A 17,316-nucleotide genomic window follows, 5' to 3' on the forward strand; every position below is an offset into this window, starting at 1 on the left:
CTTGTGCTCATCCGGATCTGTGTTTCACTGCAGTCTCTGTGCTGTCAGTTTTGATGGAGATTTTCCTCTTTTCAGGAGTTTCTGCTTCAGTGTCTCTGGTCATCAATCCCAGCAGAAGTCAACACTTCTCATCTGACTCTCTCTCTCTGAGCTGTGAGGATCAGAGTAACTCTGCTGGATGGACAGTGAGAAGATACACAGACAAAGACACACACACTTGTGCAAATCAAACAGGATCTCGATGTGTAATCGACTCTCTCAGCACATCTGACACTGGAGTGTACTGGTGTGAGTCTGAATCTGGAGAGAAACGCCGTCCTCGAAACATCACTGTACATGGTGAGTCCAATCACGCTTACAACTATAAAACATAATAAATAAAAATCTGTTCAAGATTAAAAATTAAAAATGAATATAATTGAGAATTCAGTTGTTTGTCAGTTGATTAGCCTATTCATAAACTAACTGAAAATCAATATTATGGATCAATATTATGTACAAATTTATGTTTTGGAAATGCTTACTGAGGCTGCATTTATTTGATCAAAAATACAGTAAAAAGTAATATTCTGTAATATTATAATTTAAAATAACTGTTGTTAAAATGTGAATATATTTTAAAATGTAATTTATTCCTGATCAAAACTGAATTTGCAGCATCATTACTGTAGGTTTCCACTGAATGAAGCCCTAGCTTGACACTTTGTCCACTCCCTTCATCAGAATCCACATCAATAAATCCACAGAATCATTCGTGAAAAAATGTATCCGTTTACTCAGTTAGCAACAAAAACATCAGCACAGGAATATTACAGAAAATAAAAATGATTAATTAACGAAAATAAAAAAAGGGAGAGAGAAAAAAAAGGTAAAAACACTCTGTGGCTCCACTCTCTGTTTGCCTGACTGTTCACTCAGAAAATTTACAATTCTCGCGAGAGTATTCCAAGCAATTAAAGGTGCATGCGGTTAAAGGTAAAAATGCGATAACAGTCCTCTATTCCCAAAATATCACCAATGTAATATAAATGCACTCTGAATTATCCACACACATTTTAGATAATTACACAATTAACTCCTTGCATTACTGTAAATATTAACTGCATCAACCTGTAAATACTGTAAATATTCCCTTCAATTTCCTCCACATAAATGAATCATGTAAATTACTATGTAACGCATAAATTAAAATTATTTATCAGTTAACTGCATTTAGGCTCCTACAATTACTCCAGTCTTCAGTGTCACATGATCCTTCAGAAATCACTCTAATATGATGATTTGGTGCTCAAGAAGCATTTATGATTATTATCAATGTTGAAAACAGTTGTGCTGCTTCATATTTTTGTGAAAGGAGATAAAACAATTATTTGTTGAATATAAAGTTTAAAGAACATCAATTATTTGAAATGTAAATCTTTTTTAACACTTTTTTTACATTTGATAATTTTTGCAAGATTTTGCACATCTTATTAATAATTGAAGTATGGCTCTGATTAATACAGCCTGTATCGTCACTACATCTGTTGATGTATTTCTTGTGTTTGTAGACGGTGAGGTGATTCTGGAGAGTTCTGTTGATCCTGTGATTGAGGGAGAGACTCTGACTCTACACTGTTTACATCGATCTACAAACTCCCCGATCCTCAGCGCTGATTTCTATAAAGACGGATCACTGATCCAGAATCAGACGACAGGAGAGATGAGCATCACTACTGTCTCAAAGTCACATGAGGGTTTCTACTACTGTAAAACAGAGAGAGGACAGTCACTCCACAGCTGGATCTCAGTCAGAGGTCAGTGACGATCAGTGATGATATTACTGTAATATGATCATACAGTATCACGTCACTCACGGACAGATCTGTGTGTTTGTCATGTTCTTCAGTCTCAACAGCTTCATCTTCTCATCTGGTCATTGGTGTGTCTGTAGGATTGAGTGTTTGCTTGTTGTTCTTCATCTCTCTGGTTCTGCTGTGGAGACACAAACACAAGAAAGGTGTGGAGCAGTTCATCACATGTTATGAATTATTAAACCACATGAACAGCAACAAATGGAAGTTACAGTTTCTGAAGCCTAGACAGCAGCTGCATGTTTATTAATAAATGAGCAGTTAAAGCATGTAATCAGATTATATGTGAGTGACAAAACTCTTACAGTGACCCTAATGATCTTTGTCTCTATTGTAGATCAGCACTGTAACATTCAACAGACATCAGTCCCGAATCCATCTGGAGAATCTCAAGCGTTAAACTCTCCTCTGCAGTCTGGTCAGACGCAATAACAAATTATTTACATTTATTTATTAATGTTTTTCCCCCTTTTTTAGACTGTCTTGCTCTTAAACTTTTTCCCATTTCCCATGCTTTCCAGCAGATTCTGATCACATTTATAATGAGTTGACTCCAGTGAATAGTGGAAATAAAGGTTGAGTCTTAAAAAAATATCTAAAAAAAATCTACACATGCATCATGAAAAAAACAACAAAAATCATTAGGTCTGTGATTGACTTGTTCCTCGTTGTGTTTTTTTCAGACGTCACATATTCAGAGGTCACTGTTAAGAAAAACATATCTGCGGATAAAGGTTAAAAACCCTCTTCAATAGAGTCATTAACCAATAACATTTATGCAATTTTAGATAAATAAATAAATAAATAAATAAATAAATAAATATATATATATATATATATATATATATATATATATATATATATATATATATATATTTCTTTCTAATTGACTAATATTTTTCTAGACGATGCCATGGCAGAGTCAAATAATGTGATGTACTCAGAAGTGAGAACAAAAGTAAAGAAAAGCAAAGGTGTGATCCTGTGAGATAAGGTGAGACAATATTATTTGTCCAGCATGTTCTGAATAATCTGATTTATTTTCTGTTCTGTATTAGATATTAATACTGCAGGACCCAGTGATTTGACTTACGCACAGATCAATATACAGGACAAAAAGAAAGGCAAGGGCAAAGGTAAACTCTCAACAAACTGCATCTAAACAAAACTGTCTGAATGAATCATCACATTTAACTAGATATAATATATAATGCCTCTATATTATCAGGCAAAGAGAACAATTTACTATCATTAACAGAACTGATAAAGACCTTCATTTTGGAAATATAACAACAGTCTCAACAATCACATCTGTTACTGAATCTGCTAATAAACGTTCATTGTGGTTTGAGAGGTTCTGTTCTCTCTTGATATAATCATGGATTATCAGTTATTATTGTAGTTGCAGATGTAAAGCGTGTGTTTATTCTCTGTTTCTCTTGTTCACTGTCAGGGAAGAGCAGCGAGTCTAGAGACACTTTATACTCTGAACTGAAGAACAACACAGATAGAGGTGAGAGAAACAGAGTCAAGCTTCATCACTGTTAAAGTTGAACTATTAAACATCATCAGATCAGAATGATTCATAAAGTCATGTGGATCATCGAGGAAGTGTGAAAATCTCATCAACATTTGTGTTCTTCAGGTGCTGATGCTGGAGTCGGTGATGCAACGAAAGCTCAAGTTTTAAGGAAGAAAGGAAAACAATAAAACACGTAAGATTTTTTGTTGTAATTATTTTACAGTCACTGACAAGAAGTTCACAATTTGCACTTTCATGTAGAATATAAATCTGTTTTTAGTGATTCAGTTCAGTTATTTGTGAGGATCAGGTTCATTGTGATCTTAAAACTGTAAATCATCAACAGCATGAGCTCAAATCAGAGCTTCTTATTGTCCACATTACCCAGATAACAGGGAACGTTCTTATAACTTTAGCTATTGTTCTGGCAAGGTTCCTAACTTTTCTCCTTAATTTATTAAGGATCACTAACTTTCTGGGTTAAACATGTCTTACGGTTGTATGTTACACAGTAAAATCCCCTGTGTTTAATGAACAGCTCTGAGTGAGCATTAGTGACGACACCTGATGTTAAAGGTGGGGAAAGCCATTTTTGAAATATGCTGTTGGCCAGTGTTGATATTTGAAATCAACGCAAACAAACACACCCCTTCTTCATTGCTCCGCCTCCAAAACTCTGCCTCCAATCCCAACAGCCCGAGTCGGTCTCGAACCCCGATCCCCTGCAAGCGAGGCGACTGCACTAACAATGACGGTATACACCACATTCACTAGCAGTCGTCAGCGCGACTCTCACTAGCTGACCTCCGTTACATGAGCAATCCAAGAGTAGATGTTTGTTCATCATATCAGAAGCGCAACAAAATAATGCTTATTGAAAAATAAAGCGAATCAAACCATGGGCCCTATTTTAACGATCTGAAACGCAAGTATCAAATGTGAAACACAAGTAACTTTGTGGGCAGATGTCGGTGCTGTTGCTATTATACCGGCGGGATAAATGACTCTTGCGCCGACGCAAATCTAAAATGGGTTGGTCTGAAGTAGCTTCATTACTCATAGGTGTGGTTTGGGCGTAACGTGAAATAAACCAATCAGAACGTCATCTCACATTCCCTTTAAGAGCAGGCGCGCTTGTTCCATGGTGGATTGCTATTATAACGGCGGATTTGCCAGACACACGCCAGGAGCGGTTCACAGCCAAGGAGACCGATGTTATCATCAGGGCCGTAAAACACAGAGAAGTGACATTGTATGGGGATGGAGAAACACACCCAAATCAGCTTCAGTTAATCAGGCGTATAATAATTTGGGTAAATGTGTAAGCTAGATTTATGCCTATTTTTTCACATCTTCATGGACACCACAATGATTTCCCTCATGTGGAATATTTTTCCTTGTAATTATGTATGGTTTGCAAAAATTTCAACTGCTGCGTCTGTGTAGATGAGAGAAGCAAAGTGTGTGTGCGTTGTGCACACGCTACATTATGGCCAAGCATGCGCCCTTAAAATAGCATCTGAACACACCACTGAAAACACGGCACTGACTTTAGACTAGGGTTTTCCTGGTCTGTGGTGGAATTGTTTTCTGGAACTGCAAAATAGCATCAGGGAATGTTTGCGCCGGAAGACGCCTCCTCTTTTCGCTGAACTGCCCCTGGGAGCGCAAGTTCATTCCCTAATTTACCGACGTGCGTCTGCCGAGGGAAATGTCCGCTGTGCGTCGGGTGCAAAATAGGAATGATACATGCGTCGGTGTACAAAGTCAATTGCGCTGGGTGCAAGATAGGGCCCCCAGTGTTACTCACATGTGGAGCGAATCAAAGCAACGTCTGTGTCTGTTTTCAGGCCTTCCCGCTTCGCTCTCTCCAGCCTGATCATAACCCTTCATTTTTCAGTGCTATTCTTCTGAGCTTTTCTCTTTTGTATTGTGTCTCATCTCTATTTCTGCAGTCTTTCTTCAAATCTCCCTCCTCCACCGTCATGTATTGGCCACACGCGTTTGTTGTTGTGTCGGTGCGACTAACTTCTAAACAGCATATTTCAAAAACGACTAACCCCACCTTTAATGAGTAAAATCACTGAAGGAAAGAGGAATAAACATTTGAAGTCCCCATTGTGGTGATCAGTGTTTCCTGTAGTTGATTCCTTGATTGTTTTAATTAGTTTTTCTCTGGCTGTTTTAACAGTGTGTTCAAAAAAGTCTTTTAATGTGTCGGAAGGATTCAAGACAGAATAACATCCAGCCTGGTCTCATTGTTAATAGCTGGGTATTAATACGTAATTTCAAAGACACAAAACTTAATTTTTTGTATGTTTGGATAGATGATGTTGACTGTCATGGTGACGTTATCATGAAGTGCCTTATTCACTGATCAGAAGTGTTTTTTTGTTGTTGTTGTTATTAATTCGTTTAAATATTGTGTGTGTCGCGTCAGCCTCTTGGTAGTTTCTACCGTGATCACATTACTCTATTTCGGTCACGAGCCTCTTCCTCTATTTACTCCTGTAAAAGGTCTACCTTTATAGAGTCAGGAGGAGTCAGGTAGGCTTATAATATTCTCTTATCTGATTATATTATCTCAGGGTCAGCTCTGATCTACTGTACCCCCTAGGCCTGCGGTTCAGAAAACAGCCAAGCCTACCAGTGTAGTGTGGGCTAGTTCAGTTCACCACAGCTGTCTCTCCTGTTCCTGCTCATGCTCCTCCATGGCCTACTCAGTTGCGACTGTTTGACAACCTTGTCTGGATATCGCTATAAAAATCTATCTTTTTCCGACAGTTATCTCATGAAACCCCAAAAGGATTCTTACTCTAAAGTAATGAACAGACTGGGACAATCCTATCAGAGTTTTAGGGCAGTCCTCATTCTCATTTTACTATTTCTTGCAAAGGTAAAAGCTAAATACACCACTCTATGCCAGCTAAGCTGGAAGATCCATGCCAGAGACACAATTACATTTTAAAGCTTACCCTGTCTTTGTTCAGTGTATGTTTTCTTCTCTAAGAATTTCAGGTTTCTTATCTTGATCTTTCGGGGAGTATTACAGAAACTTTCTATCTTAAGACTTAAGTTAAGATCTGACAAGTTAATTTAGGATTTTTCACACATTCGTATTACAGAAGCGAATCTGAAGTTGATTTAGGATTCTTATCCTATCTTACAAAATCTCATCTTATCTGTAGTTAGGAAATCTTAAACCCCTCCATCAAGTTCTGTAATCAACTCTCAGGTCTGTTACCAAGCAACCAAACAGCTGCTGTGTGACATTCAACGGAAAAACTCTAGAGATTAAAATGAAGAAACAAATTAAGTGGTTGTATCAAAGGTATGTTGTTGTGGGAAGAAGGACATTTAACAACTTTAATAATCATAAAATAAATAAACAAAATGAAAGTAAAGGCGGCAGCCCCTCACAGCCGACTGCCGCACACACATAAACTGAACAAAACATAAATAACACAACATAAATAGTCCAGGCCTGTTCCTCTCTCGTCACTCCTTCTTTTATGCCTCTCTGTGAGAGATACGAAAGCGGTGCGTTTGTACTTGTATTTTGAAAATACCTGCATGTAATTACAGCTGTAATTCATTAATTTATTAATTATAATTATTATAATTAATAAATTACATTTGTAATTACACTGTTTACCCTTCCCTTACATCTTAACCCACCCAGGCAAAGTGATGTTATAACATTTTGTTTTATTGTTGTCTAAAATATAGGCTACATACTGAGATAACCGGAGTAGCCGGAGCGAGCTGAGTGACGTTATCAAGTACGCTGCTGCTCCATTTGCAGATTTACCGGACTTTCATCCTCCCGTCTTTGGGAGTCCGTTCTCCTGAGTCGAACTTGGCAAGTCTGAACTTTGCGTACTTGGTATTGAGAAACGCCTAAAGATCTGGTGTGTCAGACAAAGGAGACGTGCAACATGTGCAGTGTTGGGCCTCCAGGAACATGGTTAGGAACCACTGATATAAATGTTTGGAAGAGAACAGTCCATTTCTCTTGACGTGTGCTACAGACCATGTGATAATCTATAGCAAAAGTCAGAATTTCTGAAAATTAAAGTCTTTTTTTTTTAGCAACAGTGTTATACACTCAGAGACATCAACAATCAGCATATGAAACATAACAATCTTGACATCATGTTGACATACATTGTATGATGACTGTTGATGTCCAAGTGTGTCTCAACTATTACACAAGAGGTGTCAACAGCTGGATTTATGACCTTTTTCATTGATGTCTCAGCTGTAATTATTTAAATCAGTTATTTAAATCACTTTAATGCAGTAATGTGAATGTCATTGGAAAGACATGTTGAGCTGCCTATTCATAAATCTCTTTATCAATGTTGAATAGTTTTCCACTGTAATTGCTGAAAGAGAAATAAACTTACGAAAGTCAAGAGTCCAACTAAAGCAAACACTGATCACCATAATGGTGTGTTCAAATGAAACAATAAATCATCAACATCTAAACCTCTGTTAATTCTCAGTAAGATCTTCTGTAGACGTCTGACAGACATAAGTCAGTCTGGGTAGTAATAAGTGAAGCTGGTAATGCTGTTTGTGGAGTTGTTTAATCCTCCTCTGTGAGATCTTCAGAGATTTAACGTATTTTATCTTCAGTTGATTTCATCTAAGACTGGCTGAAGTCAGATGTAGTTTCTGTTCTTGTTTCACTTTCCTTCAGTGATTCTGCTTGATAACAGCAGGCGTCCGGATGTTTGAAAGAGTGTTTTAGGAACATCATAATATCCTTTTAAAAACATTCCTCCAGCATTATGAGAACTGGACATTTTAACATTTCCATCACCAAAACATAATGTTTGGAAAACGTTCTTAGAACAACAATTTGTGGAACTTGAATAATTAATTAAACTGTGTTCTCTTTTTAAAGGTCCCTGAGAGCAGTGAAGAAAACTCAACTGCTCATGCTTGAATGAAAGAGAACTGCACTGCATTATCTACACACATATTATATAAGGACATCTATCTTTAATATATACTAAAACATTTTCTCTAATGAGCATTTATTTCTAACACGTCTTATTAATTATTGTCTGTGTTTTTGCCAAAACAAGATGATTTTTCTTATAGCATACAGTGTTGGGGGTAATGCATTACAAGCAACACATATTTGTATGCATTTAATCTCACTTTATTGTCCAGTGTAGCCTACTTGCTGCTGACCTTCGATGATTCAGTCACACCATAAGCAAAAATGACTTTAGATTTGTTGTTGTTATTGCTGAAGAAAGTGTTAAACTTTCTTCTCCTGCATCCTATTCTTCTGCAATCTTGAATGGCAGCAGCTGAAAAGTTTGTTTGAGCGCCCTCTACTGTACATGCGTGGATTTGCATCTCCTTCAGCCTTATTATTTCAATTTTGGTGTGAAAGGGCCTTTACATTTTCCCAAAAATATTATTATTATTATTTTTTTTTACTTTTCAAAGTAACTCTCCCCGACACTGCTCATTTATAGCCTACTGTTTTCTTACTTTAATTTATTTCATATTTGCTGTTTTTTGCTGAAGTTAACAAAGTGTAAGCTTTCTATTTGATAAATAAAGCGTGACATGATATTTTCTTTGCATGACTTTTTCACATTTGTTAACCTAAGATCACAAGGGTTGAAAAAATGTTCTAGATTGTTGTTATTCTTATGAACAAAAGTAATGACCATATTCTAAACAGTTCAGTGAAGGTCACGGGTGTTTTCAGTGTATTTTCTGATTCTCTGATGCTGTGACTAAATTGCCCAACAAAGGGAAAGTAACTACACATTATGAGTATGAAAACTGATAGCAATCAAAATTCATTGAAATCTTAGTTGTGTTTTGACTTTGCAGTGCATTATTATCTCACACTGAACAGGGTGTCGTCATTAAAATAATATTTCATCCTTGAGAACATTTAACGCTTTTAACATCCAGCAAACTATGCGAGCCATTAAATCAGCAGAGCCATTAAATCAGCAGAGCCATTAAATCAGCAGATACTAGACGAGAAAACCATGAGTTAATAAAGCCTGTTCACATTTGAGATGAACTTGTATTAACTGGTGTCAGTTTGAGTCTTGCAGGATTCATGAAGGGTCAGCTGTGGTGGCATAGGGTTCTTCTCAGTCTGAAAGCTGCATATATCGTCATCAAGCTCCATCAGAGGACGTCTCAATTTAACCGATTATTATGAAGAATTCATCAAGTGTATCCTTCGCGTCCATCTGTGGTCACTCGTCGAGACCACAGACGAGTGTCATTCACTCTATTGGATTAATGCATTTTTCCAAAATTAAGGTTTTATAGTATGTTGGTGCTGAAACTGTGGGCAGGAACATGTGTGATGTAGCCATGCACACTTAGACTGTCTTGGACTATCTAGCGTTTAATGCTGAGGATGAACAGCCCATAAGCCTCAGAAGGACTGACGGACACAGCCTCATAGGATGCCTGTGTGACAACCTGCCCCGACCTTACATTTATGGGGGAAACAATACCTTTGTCCTGTAAAAACACATTCGTCCATTTGTTGTTGACTCTTGCTTTTGCATTGTCAATGTGTTTTTATTGTTTAAGCTTGTTATCAAACACATTACCAAAAAAAAAAAAAAAAAATCCTTATTTGAATTTGATATATATACACACATTCACAAAAACGTTTTATAACCACTGACAGAGAAAAACTTTGACTGACTTCCACTGTGACAACTAGCCCTGATGTCCACTAATTAACAGATTACCAAGCTTAAAAATTAATGCATAATGTATTAATTCTGATTGATGTTTATCTCTCTAAAAAGTGGTGAGCGACATTACTTAGGTAGAAGAGAAAATGCTTAAAAAGACCAAAAAACAAGAAGAGATTTAAGTTTGCTCGGACTTCTCCAGTTGATGTGATGGACTCGTCCACTAAAGCTCCTGCTGACGGCAGCAAACTCCTCAACTCTTCACAGAAATGAAGGTTTTGATCTCTGCACTGATGCTTCTTCCTCAACTTCAGTCCACAGATCATTGAGGAGCAAGAAGAGGCATATGAGGCTGTAACCCAGGAGAAAGAAGCAACCAGAGGCTAGAGAATATCAAGGCTTTATACTGTGTAATGCATGTGTAACAGGTCAAAGAATGACAAATATTTTTGCAACCTTTCATTTTCTATATTCTATTGTTTGTGAGTTTATTTCACCAAAATATTGTATTGTTCAGTCATGTCATGATAGCTTATAGGTATTGGGAGAGTTATTTGTTGTGTAAGTGCGCCCTCTATTGGATAGGAGCTGGAGTGGTGGTCATATACTGCATTTTCGCGTTCTTTTCTCAGTCTGCATTCTACTTGACTGAGAGAGGTATGTGTTCACATCAGCGCAATGTAAACTTGAGACTGTTAAAACTTTAGTTTCAGTGCACATGGTAATTTGTATGTGTATTTTATGATGAGTGCACTTACATTTAATCGAGATGTGTCGAGAACTTTGCTGTTTTGAGAGTTTGAGAAATTGCTAACCTCGTGTTTTGTTTAGCTGCATGTTAGAGATCGTCACTCTAGCCTCTTGTGTTGTAGCCCACGTGTCAGTTGTCCTTTTTCTTATGTTAGGCTGATTCTGATCGAGGATAGAATCCTGAACTTTTGCTCTCTTTGAAATTGATCAGGTATGTACTCCCAGTACTAGGTTAAGAATATAATGTGTTCATTTAAAAAGTTTTCTTGTATTGATTAATGTTCAATGGCACTGAAAAGCCCAGATGTAAAGCATGTATGTTGCTTCGTGCATGTATGTTAACTATTGAAAATGGTTTATTTCATGTTGCATAATGTTAATGTAAGAGCTAAAAGCCCAGAGTTAATAACAGAGATAACACGCAATATGACACACATACACATGATATACACAAGCCTAATGCAATATATTTATTTTACATAATAATTCTTTTGTATTTTATTTTCTGATTTTTTAATGTGATTAAATGTTTAGTCTGCATTGTACTTGACTGAGAGAGGCTGATTCTGATCAAGGACACGGCTCCAGACTAACGTTTTTTAGGAGCGCTGGAGCCCCTGACTGAACATTTTAGGAGCGCAAGATTAAATCAGCTTGCAATGCATTTATTCAAATTTCCCACAAAATAACTGTAATACTGACAAATTCTTTCATAATAAATACAGATATTACAATGTGCAGTTTTCATTTAAGTTCACAGGGCTCCAGACTAACATCTGAGGGCAGCGGCACCGCAGACACTGAGCTCTGCAGAAAATATCTGGCAGCACTGGGGCTGACAATAAAGCACTAAGCTTAATTTAGGGTGTAGATGAAATTAACTTTAATTATTATCATTCATAATGTCTTAATATTAATTAAAAAGCAAAACGAGTGGAAAAAAAATATATTAGGGAGTCAAAATAGCCAATAAGCATCCTACTGTTTACAATGGTAATTTATTTATTTTATTATTTTTAAATAAGTGTTTTAAAAAAAGAATTTTCCTACATCTTAAATTTTTTAGTTTTAGGACAATCTTTGAAGGATGAACAAAAAATGTGTTGGTCATCACATTAAAAATAACATTTATATATGATATTATAGTTTTGAAGTACTGGAAAAAGATGTGTAGTATACTTGTAAGCGTTTGACTATTTCTGTCACAATACCATAGTTATGGTTAGAGTTCCTACATTGGCCTAAATCCATGGAGAATGTTGCTGATTTGTGGACTGAAAGCCTTCTGTAGTGTTTCTCCTGGTTTCCACGTCAGCGCTGTTTGATCTGATATCTATGGTTTATAACAGAGAACTCTGCGCCGAATCTGAATGTTTCTCACTGGATCTCGCAGCAATGATGTTATTAATTCTCAGGCGAATTCAATGGATTTCTTCACTGGATCTCCAGAGTCTGGATCTCCTAGTAACAGTGTCGCGAGATCGAGATCGGCCCGCGACTGGCAAGTTGTTGGAACGTTTCTCCAGACGTTGCTGGTCAAGATGCTTTGGGGAAAAGATGTTTTTATGAATGTTAAAAGTCAGGACACCTGCTCATCCTTTATTACGACTATTTGTTTACATTTTATAACAAAACAGTGAAGTGTTCAAAACTGTGCCATATCAGAAACAGATTAAGCTATTTCTCGTGAATGTGCACGACTTCTGATTCATTAAGTAAATAACTAAGAATAACAATGTGCCATACATTATATAACATGTTGTGCAACAGTCCAGTGTGTTTATGATGATAGTTTAAAATAATATGCTACCAACTAAAAGTTTGCAGCATAATGAACTGTTGTTGCACAGCTAAAATAACTGGAGGTGAATGACACTGGAAGACTTGCACATTCAAGTTACAAAATGGTTGTGCCCGCTCTCATGTTAAAAAATATGGTTGATAATATTAATGCAGGGACCACAAAATGCACAAATCAAAACTCTTCTTAGTCTAGATATGAACTCAACACTCTCTGTTGGTTCTGAAGTGCATAACTAAACATGAGTTGGCTCATCACGTCTCTGCAGGGTCCCGGTCCTTCATGTCCTCCATCACAAGCTGAAGGATCAACTGTAGGTTTCTGAGGATCGACACTGTCCTGCATTGATGGTTCGGCTGTTTATCAAACATTTATGGAATGGCCAGAGGACAGACGCCCTGTTCATATTAATGTGTTTACATGAACACTGCAAAACATTTGATTGTGTTTTAATGTCACAGTGTTTTCACTGTTTTGCATATTATAACTGAGCCATGTTTGGTAGCGTTTTGTTGTGCACTAGGTTTAGATTTGTGAAAGCTGTGGAAATTGTAATAAGCAATACAGTGTTATTTTGAAGACTAACCTGGAAAAAGAAGCAGTAACAAATATTTTACCCAACTGTTCTAAGTAATATTTCACTGCTTGATGGTTGTATTCTTTGGATATTGTAGATAGAAATGCTGTAACGGCTCTGATTTACTCTACAAGATAGCTTCAGGAAAAAAATGTCCCTTTCTTTACCATGTTTGAAGAAGTGTTTTCTTTTCTTGATGATGCTCTTCAACAGAGAGCCAGAGTCCAACAGAAACAGCACAGCAGGCCTTCGGACATTTCTCCAGACGAAATTGAGGGGAAAGAATAGAGTTGCAGTGTCACACCAGAGGAAAGCAGAGACAGCAATTCATGATAGATAGAGACTGACCGGCTACTTGTTGTTTTATGTCAAAAGGTATTTAATCCCATAATATTCGGTTTTTCATTTTTCAACATGCAGTCCTCACTTGTATTTATTCTCCGGCTTTGAGATAAAAATGCTGAATTCCTCCACTGTTGTGAGCAGCGGATGGTGCATGACCAACACAATCTTCTAGTACTGCGTATCTATAGCATGCAATGTATTTGTCGTGCTATTTATACGCAGACATTACTTTTTGCATGCATAATGATACACACTGTCAACACAGTTTTGAACAACTGAAGAGCAATAGATTCAATTTCTCAGAATCGTTGTTCAATGCTGATGATGTCTGAAATCAGCTCAAACAAACACACCCCTCTCTTCATCACTTCACCCTCAAAATGAACAAACACGCAATGCAAGAGTGGATGTCTCTTTATCAGACTGAAACAAAGCAAAATAATGTTTGCGAAAAATAAAGTGAAGTTGAACAAACAAGGAAGCACAAAAAAATGAACATGCAACACAAAGGCCATGAGCTGCTTGTATATCTTGTGCGTACTGTAAGTGCCACTCTACTACAATGCTAAATGAGATGCAACAAAATAAAAAAGGACTGCACAATCCACAAAGGAATGGAATTAACTGAACGGCAGTCAGGCTGTGGATACTTTTCTGAACCTGTGTTTATGGTCCACTGAAAAGCAAGATCAAGCAAGCTGTTTTCCTTTTACATGTCTTTTCTAAAGTGAGGCATGATGGCATTTCTTCCAGCATGTGTTTGATCAGGACTCTTGTCTTTTTTCCACATGTGGTCCAGTGCTTCTTAACCAGGCTGTCCACTAGGGGTCCTCAGCACACTTCGAAGAGGGCCCCTCCAGATGACTTAAAATGATTTAAATAACAGAACAATCATTAAAATTATTGAAAACAATTAAAAATCTAAATATTTCTTATTTCCATTTTTTTAATTTTTTTTAGAGACCCGGGAAAGTCATGGGAAATAATAAAATCAAATAACTTTTATGAATACACATAAATCCTTATCCAGTAAATTCCCACAGACAGTGAGATAATGAACCTTTTTCCTCTTTACACTGATACTTAATTTACAATGCATAAAAAATAAATAAACTCAGAAAATAAATGCATTTTACCCGCAATACACTATATAGCAAAAGAAGCAGTTTCTTTTCTCCTCTGTCCTACTTTTCTCTCCTGGAATTAAAGAACTTTAAAAGCAACAAATGAAACATCCATGGTTTCCTCATCTAGCAGAATCTGATGATTCATTTAACGGTTCACATATGGTTTGCTGATTGGATGTTAAAGATGCCAAATATCCTCAAGAATGGAATATTATTTTAATGACGACACCCTGTTGACTGTGAGTTTATAATGCACTGCAAAGTAAAATAAAAACAAGATTTCAATGATTTTTGATTGGTATATGTTTTTATATAGTTTAGTCCCAGAAAACACACTGAAAAATACCCATGAAACTGTTTAAAATATGGTCATTGCTTTTGTTCATAAGAATAACAACAATCTAAGTAAAAATTTCAAAATTGTAACAAATGTGAAAAACTCATGTAAAGAAAATCGGATGTATATCTTTATTTCACACTTCATTAATTAACTGCAGCAAAAAATCACACTTTATTAATTAACTGCAGCAAAAATTCACACTTCATTAATTAACTGCAGCAAAAAAATTCATTAACTGCAGTTGTAAAAATAATGAACTATTTTATAGAACGACTTTAAAAGCAGCTTCTCAAAGCGCTGCACAGAAAAAAAGTAAAACACTGCACAATAAATACAAAATAAAAGTCAAAATCAACAAATGCTATCAACGAAAACTTTAGGATGACCATGGCAGTCTTTCAAATTAAAAGTCCATAATAGGCTTTTTGAATCAAGGCTTTTTAATTTGAAAGAGTGCCATGGTCATCCTAAAATCTTCTTTGATGGACTATTACAAACTCTGTAGAGCACCTTAACTGTACACGTTTCCCTGAGATACGCTCTCTTCTATTGGACTTTGTTTTGAAGATCAAAAAATGCTAGTTTAAAAAAAATATATGTCTTGAGTTGAGCTTTAAAGATGTCATAGGTCTGAGTGAACGAATTAGACCGTGAGGAGTCTGTGATTCGGGGTGTAAGGGGTTAACAGTGCAGATAAATAATGAGGAGCCAATGTAATGCCAGCACTGAACCTGAGCGAGAGCCAAAACGGGAGTAATACGGTTGCCAGACATGGGCAGTATTTCAATTAAATGTATTTTAAATACGTATTTAATTACTTTAGTGTATTTTGTAATTTGTATTTTGCAGGTGTGGAAAAAATAAAATGTAGTTTGTAACAAAATATTTTGAGGGAGTGTATTTAGAGTATTTCAAATACTTAAATACTTAAGAAAAATCACCATAGTAAATGATTTTGCCATATTTTCGGTCTGATGTTGGCAATGGCAATGGCAATGTCCAGGTTAGATGCACGAAAATCACGTGACACCCTGTAGACCGGGCTCTCTCCAAGAAGTGAATGAGCTTTGAACACAGGAGAAGAAGTGGCGCTGCTCCTCTTAAAAACGGCATTAAAGGGTTAGTTCACCCAAAAATGAAAATTCTGTCAGTAATTACTCACCCTCATGTTGTTCCAACCCCGTAAGACCTTTGTTCATCTTCGGAACACAAATTAAGATATTTTTGATTAAATCTGAGAGCTGGATCACTCCTCCATAGGCTTCTAAGACATTATAACTTGCTGGCCCAGAAAATGTATTAAAGACATCGTTAATATAGTCCAAGTGACTGCAGTGGCTCAATCTTAAGTTTATAAAGCGACGAGAATACTTTTTGTGCGCAAAAAAACAACAAAAATAACGACTTTATTCCACTATTCATTTCCTTCTCTCTGGGACTCGAGTTTTTTCCCGTAGTATAACTGCGTAGCTCTTCTGTGTTGCACGTCACACGCAGGCTCACTATTGGCCAACGCTGGTCATGTGTGTGATGCGTGCGACGTGCAACACAGATGCGCTGCGCTAAAACACTATGTGAACTAACTGTGGAATAAAGTCGTTTTTTTTTTGCGCACAAAAAGTATTCTCGTCGCTTTATAAACTTAATATTGAGCCACTGTAGTCACTTGGACTATATTAATGATCTCTTTAAAGGTGAACTAAGTAACTTTTTTATCTTAACCGAACAGCTTCGGAGTCATTGGAATGGTTATATGACTGTTTTTGGGTTGAATGGTGGTCTTCTCGCACCCCCCGAGCGCCTGTGAGACGAAAAACCACCCTTGCAACTTTGGGCCGCCGGCCGCAGCATCAGGAAGTATCGCGTGATATCAGGTCTCGCGATGTAACAAACTGCACACATATACTATATAAACACTGATATGCTAGCCTTCTGTGTATCATACATACCTCAGTGGACGTGGCTCTGTGCGTTCGCCGGGTTCTTTGAAAACAAATGCACATGACCAGCGGGAGAAGATGGGATGAGCCAACGAGTTTTGACGACAGTGTTGTCAAATATCTATTCCGAAGCTGTAGGGGGAGCTCTATAGAGAAACCCGCGAGCAAAAAGCGAGAAAACAGCGAAGAAATCGGCAAAGCTGCATAATGCAGCTTTAATACATTTTTTGGGCCAGCAAGTTATAATGTCTTAGAAGCCGATGGAGGAGTGATCCAGCTCTCAGATTTAATCAAAAATATCTTAATTTGTGTTCCGAAGATGAACGAAGGTCTTACGCGGTTGGAACAACATGAGGGTGA

The 17,316-nt window shown here is 37.0% G+C and overlaps 1 protein-coding gene across 1 annotated transcript in view; it reads left to right on the plus strand.

The window, feature by feature from the left end:
• LOC311080145 (basement membrane-specific heparan sulfate proteoglycan core protein-like) overlaps positions 1–10,219 on the plus strand; it is a 176,373-nt gene extending 166,154 nt beyond the window's left edge. Inside the window, exons 17-27 of the mRNA XM_084109916.1 lie at positions 76–339; positions 1,551–1,796; positions 1,889–1,999; positions 2,191–2,271; positions 2,375–2,428; positions 2,537–2,587; positions 2,759–2,827; positions 2,912–2,989; positions 3,307–3,366; positions 3,499–3,568; positions 8,288–10,219. Of these exons, the coding sequence (XP_083966042.1) occupies positions 76–339; positions 1,551–1,796; positions 1,889–1,999; positions 2,191–2,271; positions 2,375–2,428; positions 2,537–2,587; positions 2,759–2,827; positions 2,912–2,989; positions 3,307–3,366; positions 3,499–3,563 (1,079 nt within the window). The 3' untranslated portion in view covers positions 3,564–3,568; positions 8,288–10,219. The remainder of the gene's footprint in view (positions 1–75; positions 340–1,550; positions 1,797–1,888; positions 2,000–2,190; positions 2,272–2,374; positions 2,429–2,536; positions 2,588–2,758; positions 2,828–2,911; positions 2,990–3,306; positions 3,367–3,498; positions 3,569–8,287) is intronic.
• Positions 10,220–17,316: the final 7,097 nt, after the last annotated feature.

This window comes from Abramis brama (assembly GCF_963993115.1).
Source record: "Abramis brama genome assembly, chromosome: 3".
Classification (NCBI taxonomy): domain Eukaryota; kingdom Metazoa; phylum Chordata; class Actinopteri; order Cypriniformes; family Leuciscidae; genus Abramis; species Abramis brama.